Genomic DNA, 17,227 nt, shown 5'->3' on the forward strand with positions numbered 1-17,227 from the left:
TTTCCCTTTTCTTTGTTGAAGAGGGTCTGTGCAGTCTTTCTGCCTAGTCTGCCATCTTGCCGGAACTCCCACTCTTGGCCTTCTTGTCCCCTGAAATGGGCAGCAAAGTGAAGACAAAGAAGCAAGCTTGGGGTGGAGTCATGGTCAACTCTGCTGCTGACCTACTTTGTGAGCTAGGGAGAGTCCTCAACCTCAAAGAACCATGGAAAAGGAGGATCCTATAAATCCCATCTCCCTGAAAGTGACACTGGAGAGTGGGACAGCCCCTTGAAAGTGATTTCTAAACACTGACACATAAAATGAGGGAGGAGCCCTCTTTCTGAGAAAAAATTATACAATTTTTCATTCTCTTTCGGAGGAGAATTGGCTTTAATTAAAGGAAAACCACAAAAAGACATGACTTGGACCTACAAGTACAAATGATTCTCATTACCTGAGGTAGTTTTGTCCTATAAGGCTGCTGCAATCACTATATTAGAGATCTTCTGGTCACAACATTTTCATGAACTGATTGATACAGAACCTTCTTTTTTGTGTGTTTCTGCTTAAAGACACCTTACTTAACATATATTGTTGATTAATTTACACTGAACTCCCAGCCAACAGCACTATAACTCATGCCTGAGTGAAGATTATCTAACACACATATTTTCACAATTAAGACATATCACAGCTCTCTTGCACCTAAGAACAGTAGGCAGCACTTCAGCACTAAGCTGAACCATTTTAAACAGTGAAATCACCAACAAAATGCACAAAAATGCAAAAACAAAAACAAAAAACATGGCAATAAATAGACTGTGGAAAGGTTCCTTGTTTGCAGTATGAGAGCAAAAACAAGAAGTCAGAGCATGGCCTTCTTCCATTTCAGCTGGGAACATAAGCAGCCCAAATTTTTTGTCACTATGTGCATGTCCACAAGAGACCATGGAAGTGCCTTGAGTATTGACTTTGGGGTCACAAATACATTTTAGCAAGTAGGTGAATTCACAGAGAGTCCTCTCTGGTGGTGGGTTTGTTGGCCTGTTGGCAGGCTAACCACAGCATGAACAGACCCACTAGAACAGCATGGACTGGGGTGGACACGCCACTGGCCCATGGCTCCCAAGCAAGTCAGGCCTAGACTCAACCAGAGGAACACTGTTTGGCAGACTTCCTCTTTTTTCATTCTTTTCCTTCCTAGACCTAAGTTCCTCATTCTTCAACTTCTGGCATGCTGTGTCCTTCCTAGGCTTTGAGGACACCCTCTGCACTCTGCCAAGGCCATGAGCCACTTTCACCAACTGATGATGCTGGGTGTCTGCCACACCTCCCACACCAGTCTACCCAGAGCCAAGTCTGCAGAGAAGCAGATCTTGATACCTGAGCCCAGATGATTTCTGCCAACTTCTGGCGGTTCTGGATGACAGCCCAAATGAGCAGGTCACGGACAGGATCCATGGTGAAGGTGACATGCCCTGATGATTTCTTGTAGATGGACCAGAGACTCACTCCCTGTACCTGGTAAAGTGCAGACATCAGAGCTCGTTTGCGCCACTCGCACCAGAACCCCCAGGAGGCTGTTGGAAATGCAGACCCTGAGCCCAGCCCCACACCTTCCAAATCCCTGCCCCTGAGGCCTAGCCCTAGGACTGCATTATTAGCAGCATCAGATGATACTATATACCAGTTTAAAATTATTTTAAAAATAAAAATTGTTATAGCATTGACGCTGACTCAAGTTGACCTCTTATGTGTCAGAATAAAAGGGTACTCCATAGGGATTGCAATGTATGATATTTGGAAGTAGATCACCAGGGCTTTCTTTGGAGATGTGTTATGGTTAAGGTTGTGTTTCAACTTAGCTGGGCCATGATTCCCACTGGTTTGACAGTTATGATGTAGATTAGCAGTTACATAATGATGTAGTCATTTCCCATTTTCTGATCACCTCCATGATAAGATCTGCTATGAGCAGCTAATCAGTTGAAAGGGAGTTTCCTCGGAGGTGTGGCCTGCATCCAATATACATGGCCATTGTGGCAGAGCTCTGGGGCTTTTTTGCTTGCTCTGGATCCTATATCCAGCACTTCACCAACAGACCTCCAGCTCTTTGGACTTGAGCCAGCAACCTGCCATATTGCCTGCTGATCTTAGAAGTTGTTAGCCTCCACACCCTCTGAGTTAGCAGCCTGCCATCCAATCTGCCTGATCTTGGATTTTTGGATTTGTTAGCTGCTACAACTACGTGAGTCAGGAGAAGCCTCCAGCCTGATGTCTGACCCATGGACTTGGGACTTGCCTGACTCTACATCAGTGAGAGTGAGATAAATCTCTCTCTTTATCTCTCTCTCTCTACACACACACTCACACACACACACACAATCCTCACTGGCTTTGTTTCCCTAAAGAACCCAGCCTAAGACAAGGTGTCTCTGAGTGGACTTGAGCATCCAGTCTTTTGATTACCAGCCAAACACACTCACCATTTGTACCAAAGCATGAGAACCTAGATTTCCTGGCTAATCAGTGACTAAACATGTACTCGGGGAAGGATCCCCATAGGTGGTGTACATATTCCTATATTACATATACTCACACTTTCTTAAAGTGATTTTAGAAATTTCTTGAAGGCTTATTAAAGAAAGTAGTTCGTTCACCTTCTTACATTACACAGATAAGATTAAGTGTGAACAAGATTCTGATTTTGATCTTAAGCACATTCCAACTGGGATATTTGTAAACACAATGGAACCAAGAAAAGGAGAGCTATGAGTATATAACACTGAGCCTCAATCCATCTTTCTCAGGGGTCAGGTATCAAGGCAGCCAGTGGGCAGCTTCCCATGGGACAAATTTGAAAACCTGGATAAAATAGATAATCTTTTAGCAGAAAAAAAAAAAAAAAAAAGCAAATCTGATCTTAAAAGACATAAAAAAATCATTACAGAGAAACCATCAAGAAAGAAACTGAGGAAATTATCAGAACCAGTCCCCAAAAAAGTGCCAGGCCCCCATTGTTTCATAGAGGAATCTACCAAGCTTGTAAGAAGTTAATTCCAGCCATTTAAACCATTCTGAAGTCCCTGGGCAGTACAAACAGTTAAGCTCCTAACAGAACAGTTGATGGTTCAAACCCACCCAGAGGCAGCTCAGAAGAAAGGTCTGGTAATCTACTTCTAAAAGATGGCAGCCATGGAAAACGCTATGGAGCACAATTCTACTCTGAAACACATGGGGCCACCATGAGTCAGAATCAAATCAATGGCAAGTGTTTTAAGACGTCTGATGGCACAACAGTTAAGCACTCAGCTGCTAAATGAAAGGTTGACTGTTCAGACCCATCTAGGAGCTCCATGGGAGAAAGACCTGGCGATCTGTTTCTCTTAAGATTACACCCAAGAAAACCCTATGGGATAGGGTTACTATGAATCAAAATCACCTTGGTGGCATCCAACAACAACAACAAACCATTCTAGAGTAGAGAAAGATGAAAATCTTACAAATGGTTTGTACAAAGCTAATGCTTGACAAAGTAAAACTACAACCAAAGGCCAAAACATTCTGATGCTAAAACCTAAAAATATTTTCACCAGAAGCCAGCATCATATGAACAAGTATCACACTGCAATCAAGCAGAGATTTATAACATGAATAAAAACATGTTTCAACATCATGCAATCTATTGAATGAATTCATCATATTCATAGGTCACAGAAAAGAAGTAGTTCCATCTTCTCAAAGTCATCTGATAAAACTCAGCCCTGACACTTCATTTTATAAAATGTAATGACACAAAATTTCCAAAACAGGAAATCTACAGAGATAGAAAGTAGCTTAGTGGTCATTTAGGGCTGAAGGGGAGAATAGGGGGATAGCTAGAGGGTACAGACTTTTTTCTTTCTTTCTTTGATGGGACTTGGGCATTCCATAATTGTAGAAGGACAAGGATGTGAAGGATCTGGGATGCACTCAAGATTTTGTTGGAGTTGAGCTATCCACTCAACACATATCTTTCAGGGCCAGCCTATCTTTTTATTATTATTCAAAAACGGTTGCAGCAGTAGGTAGACAGATAACTTCCAGAAATTCAAACTGGATTCAGAAGGGGACATGGAGTGAGAAATATCATAGCTAATGTCAGATGGATTTCGGCTCAAAGCAAAGAATACCAGAGAGATGTTTACTTGTGTTTTATTGACTATGCAAAAACATTAGATTGTGTGGATCATAACAAATTGTAGATAACATTGAGAAGAATAAGAATTCCAGAACACTTAATTGTACTCATGGGGAACTGTACATAGATGAAGAGGCTGTCATTTGAACAGAACAAGGGTATACTGCATGATTTAAAATCAGGAACGGAGTGCATCAGGGTTGTATGCTTTCACAACACTTGTTCAATGTATGGTGTATCTGACTATTCTATCCAGCAAATAATCTGAGAAGCTGGACTATATGAAGAAGAATGTGGGGTCAGGATTGAGGAAAGGCTCATTAACAACCTGAGATACACAGGTGACACAACTTTGCTTGCTGAAAGTGAGGATGACTTGGAGCACTTACTGATGAAAATTAAAGATTGCAGTCTACAGTATAGATTACACCTCAATATAAAGAAAACAAAAATCCTCACAACTGGACCTATAAGCAGCATCACAATAGATGGAGAAAAGATTGAAGTTGTCAAAGACTTCATTTTGCTTGGTTCTACAATTAACACCAATGGAAGCAGCAGTTGAGACATCAAAAGATGTATTGCATTGGGCAAATCTGTTGCAAAAGACCTCTTTCGAGTGCTGAAGAGCAAAGATGTCTCCTTGAAGACTAAGATGTGCCTGACCCATGCCATGGTATTTTCAATCACCTCATATGCATGTGAGAGCTGGAAAATGAATAAGGAAGACCAAAGGAAAACTGATGCTTTTGAGTTGTGGTGCTGGCAAAAATGCTGAAAGTAGCACGGACTGCTAAAAGAACTAACAAGTCTATCCCAGAAGTGCAGCTGGAATGCTCCTTGGAAGTGAGAATGGTCAGACTTTGTCTAATCTACTTCGGTCATGTTGTCAGAAGGGACTGTTCTCTGGAGAAGGATGTCATGCTTGGTAAGGTGGGAGGGTCGATGAAGGAGGGGAAGGCCTTCAGCAAGATGGATTGACACAGTGACTGCAACAATGGAATCGGGTATAGTAGGGATTGTGAGGTTGGCACAGGACCGGGCAGTGTTTCATTCTACTATACATAGGGCTGCTATGAGTTGGAGACAACTCAATGGCACCTAACAACAACAACAAGTGTACAATGCAGTGACATCAACCTCAATCACCATGCTGTGCTACCATCACCACCATTCATTTCCAAAAGCTTTTCATCCCCTAGACAGAAACTCTGCACTCCAGATACTGGAGTAATAGTAACTTTGGAGTTAATAAGCTTTGGTCTCCATGCATTTGACTATTCTAGATATTTCACATGACTATTTCATATGACTATTCTAGATATTTGTATGATCCCACTTGGATCATACAATATTTGTCCTTTTGTGTCTGACTTATTACACTAAGCCTAACATTTTAAAGGTTCATCCATATTGCAGCACCAGAATTTCATCTTTTTATCACTGAATGATATTCCACTGCATGGATGTACACAACAATCTGCTTATCCATTCATCTGCTGATGAAGAATTAGGTTGTTTCTACTTTGAGCTATTATGAACAGTGCTGCAATGACCACTGGTATACAAGTATCTGTTGGAGTCCTTGGTTTCAATCCTTTTGGGTCTATACCTAGGAGTAGAATTGCTGGTTTCATTGGTAACAATCCTATGTTTAACTTTTCAAGGAACCACCAGTTTTGCACAGCAACTACACCATTTTATGTTCCTAAGGGTTTCTTTTTGAGGTGATGAAAATGTCCCAAAATTGACTGTGAAGACAGTTGCAAACATCTGTGAATATAATAAAAAAACATGGGATTGTACACTTTAAATAGGTGAATTATATAGAATGTGGATTACATATCAATAAAACTGTTTGTAAAAAAAAAATGCCAATAAAACGGAAGGAAAAACCTCATGAATCAGAAAAAGATGGATAACATAAATACATGTACAAGGCCAGCACTATATCGAACAGTGAGACAGACACCAGCAGTTTCCCACTAAATAAGGATCCAGACCAGAACATCCACTTTCCCCCTATTGCTCAATCATGAACTGTGCACCTCACAAATGCAATGGAATATCCTTCACCTGACCACAGAGTCAATAACATCTAGTGAACAGTACTAGCGGTACAGGGTGCAAAGGAGGACATTCTCCCTCAGAGCCTTTGTAGTGTTTGAATTTTTATTTTTAGAAAAGGGAGCATATTTCTTTTCTAATTAAAAAAAAATATATAAAGCTTGTTTTTTTTTTTTTAATGTGCACAGGGCATTTTGGGACAGTGAAACTGTTCTGTATTTTACTATATTGGTGAATAAACAACATTATGCATTTGCCAAATGTAGGACTATACAACACAGAGTGAACTCTCATGTGAATTGTAGGCTTTACTCATAATAATGTAACAATATTGGTTCATTAATTGTGACAAACATACCACACAAATGCAAGATAATAACAGGGCAAACTGTGTACAGGGGCAGGAAGGCGCTATATGGGAACTATCTGTACTTTGTGCATAATTTTTCTGTAAACTTAAGCCTATCTGTGGGCAGTGGTGGTATAGTAGTAGAATTCTCACCTTCCATGTGGGAGACCCAGGTCCTATTCCCAGTCAATACACCTCACGCACAGCCCCACCTGTTTGTCATTGGAGGCTAGTGTGCTGTTATGATGCTAAACAGGTTTCAGCAAAGCTAAGCAGACTAGGAAAAAAGCCAGGAGATCTACTTCCAACTTCGACCTATAAAAACCCTATGGATGACAATGGTCCAATCCATAACCATTCATGAGGATGGTATAGGATCAGGTAACATTTCATTCCATTGTGCATGGGGTTGCCATAAGTTAGGGTCCAACTTAACAGTAGCTAACACAAAATAAATAAATAAATAAATAAATAAATAGACAGATGGGTAAATAAGTGGGTGGATGGAGGGAGGGAGGGAGGGAGGGAGAGAAGGAGGGTTGACACAGAAGGATGTCATCAGCACGCACTTTGAGGTTGGTGAGTGGCCGCCTATGCCGGGGCCGGGGGTAGAGCAGCTGCGTGAAATCTCCCAGCAGCTCTCGCAGCACCTGCGCCACGTGGTGCATCTGCAGGCGGGGCATGGTAGTACCATAAGCCAGGTACTCAGGCTCCTCAGCCAGCATCTTCTGGAGTTTGTAGTGGAACAGGCAGGAGGGTGCCAGGTTCTTGTAAAGGCAGAGCAGGGTGTCCCAGGTGACAAACTCCTTTAGCTGCACCCCGTTCTCCAGGAACAGCTTCACAAAGTCGGGCTTGTTGGAGATGAGGGCGGCCGTCATCATGGGGTACAGATCTGAAGGCTGAGAGAGGGTATCAGAAGGGGGGGTGGGGATTGCATTTAGCCTCTCATATCCTCTCAAAGACCCAAGAGATGAAGGCTACTACTGCCTCCATTTTACAAGAATGAAACTAGCCCAAGTCACCCCACACCAAGGGAGGGGAGGGCCGAGACCTAGATGCAGGTGCTCTCTAGGGCCTACCCTTGCTCCCAAGACATGCCCATGGGGCCAGCAGTGCCCTTTCAGGTAGCCAGAGAACCTTACCTTCCACTGTTGCTCATCAGTGAAGATCTCACTCCGTGCAATGTCCACACGGTTCCATGCCACGGCCAGCTTCAGCTGGTGATCCCAGTTCTCATGGCCAAAGTGGTCATGGGCTCGAGAGGCTGCAGGCAAAAGTATGCATTAGAGGGTCTTCAGCCTTGGTCTCAAAACTATTTCCTCAGTACCTGATGCTTTCCAGGCTCAAAAGGCTAGGGATTTGTCATCAACCTCAATCCCCAATAATTTTAAGGGGATAAAAGCAGTGGTCAATTACAAAATCCTCCCACATCCACACACCTTTAAAAAGGACCCTTTGTGTCAGCAGGAAAAGAGAATCAAAGAATCTTTGGATTTCAATCATCCTCTCAGCTCATCCCTGGTTCCATACCTACCACTCGCCTCCCAGCTGTGCCTACCACTCCTAAGTCACCAGTGGGAGAGAAAAGAGCCATGCATTAAAGTAGGTCTCTGGGAGTTTTGGTAGGCATTTTTAAATTGACATAAAAAATTAGAACAATACCAATTTTCATGCTTCCTCTCTGGACCTGACTACAATGAAGCCTCAGTCAACCATCACTTCACCCAGGGTCTCAACACAAGTATTTTTCTCACATAGTCTGTTCTCTCTCTTTAGTTTAACATATTAAAACACGGGTTATTGTTTGAGGAAGAAAAAAAAAAGAACTTTGACCCTCTACCCCACACCACACAAAAAATTAATCTAAGGAGATCATACATCTAAATGTTAAGAGCCATTTCTATAAATCATCTACTGTAAAACACAGAAGAAAATATTTGCAACTTTGGACTAGGCACAGATTTCTTAGGGAGAATTCAAACAATGTAGCCATAGAAGAAAAAATTGATAAATTAAACTTTGCTAAAATTTAAAATTTTTGCTCTTCAAAAGACATCTTTCAAACCAAAACCCTAACTTATTGCCAATGAGTCAGTTCCAATGCATAGTGACCCTCATTGGACTCCCAAGGCTATAAATCTTTTATGGAAGCAGATTGCCTCATCTTTCTCCCACAGAGCAGCTAGGGGTTTGAACCATTGACCTCTTGGTTAACCAGCCAAATGCCTTAACCACTGTACCACCAGAGCTCCTTCAAAAGACATCTTTAAGAAAAAATAAAAGCAGAGAAGCATTGGTGGTTCAATGATAGAATTCTTGCCTTCCATGCAAGAGGCCTGGGTTCAATTCCCAGTCAGTGCACCTCCTGCACAGCCACCACCCATCTGTTAGTGGACATTTGTGTGTTGCTATGTTGTTGAACAGGTTTCAGTGGAGCTTCCAGACACACTAGGAAGAAAGACCTGGTAACTTCCAAAAATCAGCCAGTGAAAACCCTGTGTATCACAATGGTCCTATTTGCAACTGATCACGCCAATGACACAGGACTGGTCAGCATTTTGTTCCATTTGGCATGTAGTTGCCCCGAGTCAGGGGCCAGACTCGATGGCAGCCAACAACAACAACTGATTTCAGTCAAGGAGATGTGCTGAAGAAGGGGCATGTGCCCCAAACATCAGGGAAAGAGCACCTGCTACCCAGTAGGAGAGATGGACCCTGGTGTATCCACCACCAGCCACCTTCTGACCATGACTCCCACCTCCAGCTTTGTTAGGAATAAAAAGACCAAAGGACTATGTTTTGTCTCCCAAAATTGTGGCACCTCCGGACTAGCCTGAGCCCCTCTCCTACTACCCCTCCCAATCCCTCCTCAGTCTTCACCCTTCAGTAGAGCCTGCAGAATGGCCACGTCCACATCCTGCTGGCCGTCCTTGCCCTCCCGGAAGATGGTCAGCAGCTGCCTGCTCCGGACAATGTCTTGGATCTGCAACCAAACATGCCCACATGAGATACACAGTGACAGTGAGCTTCCTGCTTCCTCCCAGAATACAGAGGAAACTGAGGCATGGGAACACAGAGCCAGTATTTTGTCTGCTCCATGTAGCAGGCCCATCCTCTGCCTCCCAAGCCTTGATGTAGAAGATGGGAGACTCACTCAGTGGTGAGTTGGAGCTGGGTTCTTAGATCATTAAAGCAAGGATGCTTCTCCTGGGCCTCCCCCAGAGCCAGACTATTTCTCACCCACCTGCCTACCTACCTATCTGCCTGCCTACCTCCCTCTCTATCCTATCTACCTCCCTACCTACCCTACCCCTACACCCTACGTCAATACCCTCCCACCCTACCCTACCTTCCCCATACCCTACTTCCCAATCATACCTACCTACCTGCCTACCTGCCTCCATACCCTACCTACATACCTGCCTATCTCTATCTATCTACCTATCTTTAACTCACCTATCTATGCATCTATTATTCATCTATCTCTTCATCATCAATCTATCAACCATGAGCTCAGATATAGCAAGGACTGTGAGACAGTGTTTCATTCTATTGTACATAGAGTCACTATGGTTGCAGTTGACTCGACGGCACCTAACAACAACATCATCTACCTACCTACCTATCTAATCTAACTATCCATCTATCATCTATCTATCTTGATATCTCCTAGCTGATTTGCTGCTATCAGTCACTCCTCTCTAAAACCCCTTCAACCTGTGGCCAGGGTGGTCTTTCCACAAATGCACCTTACCACACATTTCCCTCCTAAAAATTGCCAGGAACTCCCTGATCACTGATCCCCAACCAGCCCTTACACTTCTTCCCCTGGTCCTGCCTCCATACACAGCCTGATCTTCCCTTTCCAGCCTCCTCTCCCCAGCCCTATAACCATGCCTCACTCACCTCTGCTGGGCTGTCCTGCCCATGCCCCACACCTAGAGGGTGCCCTCACATGTCCCACCTCCAACCCTGAAAGTCCAACCATTCCCATCCCTCAGGCACTGGCTTCATATTAACTCCAAAGTACTTCCTGGATTTCTCCCCAGCCCCACTCCTGTCCCATCACCCTTATCCAGTCTGCAAACCCACCTTCACCTCCTAAATTTAGCCCAGAATTTAATTTATATAATAAAGTAGCTACCTTTATTGAGAACTAATGTCCAAAATTCAATACTAAGCATTTACACAAAGGATCTTGTTTCACTCTCTGAGTTTAAGTACTAATATTTTACAGGTAAGAAAACCAATGCTTGGAGAGACGAATCACTCTCCCCAGGGCTACACAGCAACTAAGTGTTGGTGTCCAGTTCCAGCCATGAGACTCCACATAGCTGATGTCAGCAGGGTTGGTGGGACCCCAAGCAACCGAAAACAACAGCTGTTTTCTGTTCATCCCCACCCTCCGTGGAACCTGGTGCAGGCCTAGACTCTGAAAAGGTGTGCTGAATTAATTAATTAAAAATGACTGCATAGCTAGGGCCCCTCCCACTGAAAAGGTAAATGCTGCATGAGCTCTGGTGGCATAGTGGGTAAGGCTAACCAGAAGAAGGTCGATAGTTCAAACCCACCAGCTGCTCTGTGGGAGGAAGATGAGGCAATCTATTTCTATAAAGATTTATAGCATTGGAAACCCAGTGAGGGTTGCTATGAGTCAGAATTGACTCAATGGCAGTGGATTTGGTTTGGTTTTGATGATCCCTCATAAGGCATAAAAGTAATATGCATGAACCATCATCTCCAGAGCCATTAGGTCATAAGATGACTTGTGGGTTAAAAAAAAAAAAAAAAAGCATCTTTGGACACAGTAGGCTAAATTCAGTTCTGAGAACTGCCTGAATATTTTATACACTGACTCAGTTCCCAATGCTCCAAGGAAGAACAGCCGCCCTGACGTCTAGAGCTGAGCTGACATTCACGCTAGACCTCAGTGTTTACAAACTGAGCTGACACTCATGATTAAATCATATTGTTCTCCTGTTAGACACAAAGCATCTCAAAGAACATCTGTACCTAATGAAGTCAGTCTGAGACCATAAGACACAGATTAAACACAAGGCCCCTCTGCCCCTACAAAACACCCAATCACAGAAATGACCCACTTTCCAACCTAGAGCAAACCTTGCTCCCTTTGACTCTGCCCCAATTACCCAAGCAAAGCCCCAATCCTACAAGATCTTTTTAACACCCCCTTCCAGATGCCCTGGTTCCCCATGTTGCGTGGTCTCCTTCACTCAACAAGTCCTAAACCCGTCTTGGTCAACTACAGCTGTGGTCCTGCAGTCTTTGGCTGGGTGACATGGATAACACAGGCTGAACTAATGCTGCTCTACAGACTTACCCAGAATAGCACACATTAGTCAGTTAAACCTGTGTATCCTAATTTGCAGGTGCTTTTGACAGCCTTGTTTATTTTCAAAGAGAAGAAACCAATAGCTTTGGAACCCCAATTTATTGTTGGGGAAACCAAGGATCAGAGAAGAACTGATCACCCTTTCAAAGAATCCTCCCAGGAAACAGAGATCCTGTCTGTCTGTTTATTATCAGACTATCTCTTGTCTACATCCATCTATCTATCTGTCTTATAGTAATGAAGATAGTACCTTGGAAGAACATTTATTGCAAGGATGACATTTATTTTACACTTTACACTAACTTTGCTCAATTTCACTAATATTAATAGTATAATATTAGTTAAACTTGTTTCCACATAGACTAAACACATAGACCAAGACAGAAATAGTTCACAGACAGAATGACTGCATTCTGAAAATCATGGGACCAGAAAGGGACCTAACTTGGATGGCACTTCCTGATAATAAAACTATTTTTAAGATGTTTTGCAGCCCACTGCCTGGGAGCTCTGGTAGCATGGTGCCTAAAGCATTTGACTGCTAACCAGAAGGCTGGCAGTTCAAAGCCACCAGCCACTCCTCAGAAAGAAGATGGGGCAATCTATTTCCTTAGTGATACTGCCTCAGAAACCCAAGGAGGGGTCACTTTGACTTAGATCCGACTCAACAGCAGTGAGTTTGGTTTTGGAGTTTTGCCTGCAGTCAGCAGGAAAGTGGTCAATCTACTTCCCCATAGTGATACCGCCTCGGAAACCTAAGGAGGGGTCATTATGAATCGGATCTGACTCGATGGCAGTGGGTGTGTGGGGTGAGCAGTAACCAGCCTTCGAGTTTTCATGGACCACCTACAACAATGGATCTAAAGTGGGAACTAAAGATTCAACCCAGCATCCATCTTGAAGAACACAGACTCCATTCATATACCTAGCTGAAGAAAGCTGAGGTTTATCACAAGAAGAATATCATAGTCCTACAGTTTTGTTTCACTTCCCTGACTTGCAAAAAGGTCAAGGTTTTATGAGTAACCTCCCTGTGTAAGATTTTCGAAATGACATATCTCACAGGCCAAAAATCATTATAAAAACTCTTAGCCTGTAAAGTTCAGAGAGAGACTTTGCATTGCTTCTGGCCCTGTGTGTCTCCACCTTGCAAGGTTACTATCCTCTTATTAAATTACTCTCTGAACCACAACTGACTTTCTAGTTATTATTTCAGAACTCGATTAGCAACAATCTATCTACCTACCTACCTACCTACCTCTCTATCTGTTTATCTCTATATCTCAGGGGTCCCTGGGTGGAGCAGTTTGCACTCAACTGTCAAGCTAAAGTTTGGCAGTCTGAACCCACCCAGCAGTGCCATGGAGGAACGGCCTGGTGATCTGCTTCCATTAAGATTACATCCAAGAAAACCCTATGAAGCACACTTCTACTCTGTTATACACAGTGTTACCTTGAGTCAGAATTGATTGAAGGCCATTGGACTTTTTAATATATATATATATATATATATATATATATATATATATATATATATATATATATATATATATATATATATCTTATCTATCTATCTTTAGAAATCTATTATCTATACCTATCTTTCTATCTATATCTTATCTATTATCTATGTCTCTATCATCCATACCTTATCTATCTATCTATTTTGGCACTGGTGGCCTTGGAACAGATGAGCCCAGCCCTGCAGTCTGGAGCTTGGCCAGAGACAGCAGGGTCTGCAGGACCACAGGCATCAGCAGGTGGTCCCACAAGCTCACCCTGGCTGGGCAAGGGCTCAGGGGGGATCCAGCCACACACCTTTCCACCATCCCTATCTTGATGCTAGAGTTGTGCTCGGTGGCCAAGGCCCCTCTGCACATCTCGTCAAGCCACTCCCCAACCCCATCCTCCCTCAAAATCCAACTCCAGATTAGGGAGATGCCCCAGGTATCTCTGAGACAAACTCTTTATATTCCAGTGTTGAGTCCCTGCCTGCTCTACCATAGGGCCTGTCTGTCAAGGGTCCTTGTAACATCCTCACCCTTCTTTAAGCCTTCGTACCACCCACTGTTGGTATAAAAGAGCAAGCTGTCAATTCATTCAAAAGCAAAATGACTGGAATGTTGGGTACTCTGCCTGTTTAGCTGTAACAGTGGTGAACTCCCTGGGTCAGAGAGGAGTGAACTGGGAACAGGAAGGTCCAAACCTGAGATTCTGAGGGTTCCACATGAAGCTCAGTGTTCAATGTTGAGGGGAGAGTGACCTCATGAGCCCAATGCACCAAGCTTTCTGCTGTCCCCAAACCTCACGCCCCTACACATCATGCCCATGCCACCCCAGAGCCACTGGGTACACTTGGCCCCTGGTCCTACATGTTCTGATCCTGATTACTACATACCTGGTGACTGGCATGCCTGTCTGCCTTACCTTTTTGGTCCATTCCACGATTCTGCTTTCTGTGAAGGTCTCTGTTTCCTGGAAGAACATGCTCAGTTTCTTTTGGATCAAGGAAATGGTGATCTCAGAAATGCGCAGGTTGGCCACCTGGGCAATGACGTCAGCCACACGGCCCGAGCCCTCCACGATCACGCAGGGGGTGTTATTGGTGATGGCGTTGTAGATGGTCTGCAGCACAGGAGGAGGGTGAGCCTGTCTACTGGGCTGTCTTTTTCTTGTTTTTAACAACTAGAATAAGTTTATAAAATCCATGCACAACATTTATTGTAAAAGAATAACACCATCTTTTCGAAACAGGCTGCCTCCGATTTACATCCCCTTATTCTCAATATTTATACTATTTAAAAATAACCCACTTTATATGGTCAAATATACAAAAGATACATATCACATCACCTCACAACCTAGATGAACTTGGAGGACATTATGGTGAGTGAAACAAGTCAATCACAGAAGGACAAATATTATATGAGTCCATTATTGTAAAAAGTCAAGGGAAGGTTTACACAGGGAAGAAAATTTTCTCTGTTGGTTACCTGGGATGGGAGGAGAGGGGAAAGGAGGGAAAAATGTATGGATAATTAAGAGACAGGTTTGATATGGATGAAAAGAAAAGCAATATAACAAAAGTGTGTGACTAGCACAATATCACTAAGGAAAAGGAAGACACAGAGAGGGACAAAAGAGATACATACAGACAATAAAGGCAAATACTATCGCAGACACAATACTGCATTATCAATAATAGCAAACACTAATCTATGAGTGGATACATAGGTAGATGGATATGGGTAGGCAAAATATATATATATATATATATATATATATATATATTTACCCACACACATGTATTATATATGTGTGTACATATATATGTGTGTATACATGCATATTATGTGCACTTATATGCACAGATATTTGTACATATGTGTGTGTGTGTAGACACACACACACACAAGAGATTCCTGAGGTTCACAAAAATATCTGGCCATTTGAAGCACAAAAGACCAAATGTCAAGAATAGTGTTATGGGCTTAATGTACTGTCTCAGGCAACAGTTAAGTCAATTGGCATAACATAGTTCACAAGAATGATTTTCTACATCCTGCTGGTGGTGAGTAGCAACTGCCAATGAGTCTTCAAAGCTAGTGAGCTGCCATGTAAGATGCAACTATTGGTCTCTCTGTCTAGAGGAAAGAAGAGTGAAGAAAATCAGGGACTCAAGGAAACAATTAGTGCAGAGGACCAATGCACCACATAAACCACAACCTCTATCACCTGGAGACCAGAAGAACTAAATGGTGCCCAGCTACCACTACTGACTGCTCTGATTAGGACAACAAAAGGTCCTGAACAGAATGGGAGAAAAATGTAGAATTAGAAAAATGTAGAACAAAACCCAAAATCATAAAAATGTTTCCGACTCATAGTTGACTTGGGTTTCCCAGGTGGTATCTCTATAGAAGTAGATTGCCCAACTTTCTTTCCGAGGAGTGGCTGGCAGGTTTGAACTGCCAGCCTTCTGGTTAGCAGTCAAATACCTTAGGCACTACTCCACCATACCTCCTAGTTCTGTTTAAAGACACATTTAATATACATTATTGATTCATTAACACTGAACTCATAGCCAACAGCACTATAATTCTGTGCCTGAAAAAAAAAGCTTATCTAACATACAAACTTTCTCTGTAAGACATATCACAGCTTTTCTGCATTTAGGAACACCAGACAGCACTTCAGCACTAAAAATGAATAAAAACATGGCACTAAACAGACCTGAAAATGGACAGCTGTTTACAGTACAAGAGCTAAAGTAGATGGGCCTTGTTCAACCTCAGCTGAAAACGTGCACATCAGGCGACTCAAATTCCCCATCACTCTGTGCGTGTTCATGAATGACCAGGGAAGGGCCATAAGCATTCATTCTGGAGTCACAAATACATTGTATTATTATTATTTTAATGTTTATTGTGATTTGGGTGAAAGTTTACAGAGCAAATTCATTTTCCATACAGCAGTCTATACACATTTTGTCTTATGACATTGACTGCAATTTCCCACAATGTAACAGCTCTCTTGCCACTTCCTCCTGTAGTTACCTCTTCCCTGTGTCCTTCCCTCCCATGCACTCCTGCCCCCAAGCTGTGTCCCTCTGCAAACACTGCCCTGGAGTCACAAATAAATTTTATCAAGTAGGCTCTAGTGGTAGAGTACTTAAAGGATTAGGCTGCTAATCAAAAGGTTGGCAGTTAGAGCCCACCAGGTACTACACAGAGAAAGATGAGGCATTTTGCTTCCATAAAAATTTACAGCCACGGCAATGTACCAAATATGAGTGCTCAACATGGGGGCATCAAGGAAGAGGAAGACATAGAGAGGTACATGGGAGGTACAGACAACAAAGATGAGCCCTTTTGCACATACAGTACTGCATTGGCAATGAAGGCAAACATGGATATATGGGTGGATAGATGGGTGGACAGGCTGAACTATTAGGTATGTCTATGAAGTAGTGAGTGTAGACAAGACCACGTATAGGGTTGGCAGACAGTGGTCCTATAAGTGTATATGTATGATCAGAATTCCCAGATGTATAGTAGAGCTGACAAGGGACGAGGTTGTAGTCACTTCTTGGTCACAGCCAGCTGCCAGAGGGACTGAGTAGTTGAACCTGTGGGCTCAGGACCATAGTCACAGGGGACATCAAGCTCAATTGGCATAACATACTACACAAAACATTGTTTCACCTCCTACATTGGCAAGTAGTGACTGGGATCTTAAAAGCTTGCAAGCAAAGTAGCGACTGGGATCTTAAAAGCTAGCAAGCTGCCATCTAGATGCA

General features: G+C 42.9%; 1 protein-coding gene and 1 non-coding gene across 2 annotated transcripts in view; one reads left to right on the forward strand and one right to left on the reverse strand.

Annotated features, from left to right (window-relative positions):
• The window catches only part of TRPM2 (transient receptor potential cation channel subfamily M member 2), a 114,449-nt gene that overhangs the window by 48,203 nt on the left and 49,019 nt on the right, over positions 1 to 17,227 (reverse strand). The window contains exons 8-12 of the mRNA XM_007947303.1: positions 14,356 to 14,553; positions 9,456 to 9,558; positions 7,718 to 7,839; positions 7,141 to 7,474; positions 1,363 to 1,523 (exon numbers count right to left, since the gene is read on the reverse strand). Coding sequence (XP_007945494.1) covers positions 1,363 to 1,523; positions 7,141 to 7,474; positions 7,718 to 7,839; positions 9,456 to 9,558; positions 14,356 to 14,553 — 918 coding nt within the window. The remainder of the gene's footprint in view (positions 1 to 1,362; positions 1,524 to 7,140; positions 7,475 to 7,717; positions 7,840 to 9,455; positions 9,559 to 14,355; positions 14,554 to 17,227) is intronic.
• Positions 8,866 to 8,936, forward strand: TRNAG-UCC. The gene has a single exon. It is a non-coding gene; the product is annotated as a tRNA-Gly (tRNA).

The sequence above is a fragment of the Orycteropus afer genome, unplaced genomic scaffold, assembly GCF_000298275.1.
Source record: "Orycteropus afer afer isolate SDZICR_OR568_19922 unplaced genomic scaffold, OryAfe1.0 scaffold00179, whole genome shotgun sequence".
Lineage (NCBI taxonomy): Eukaryota > Metazoa > Chordata > Mammalia > Tubulidentata > Orycteropodidae > Orycteropus > Orycteropus afer.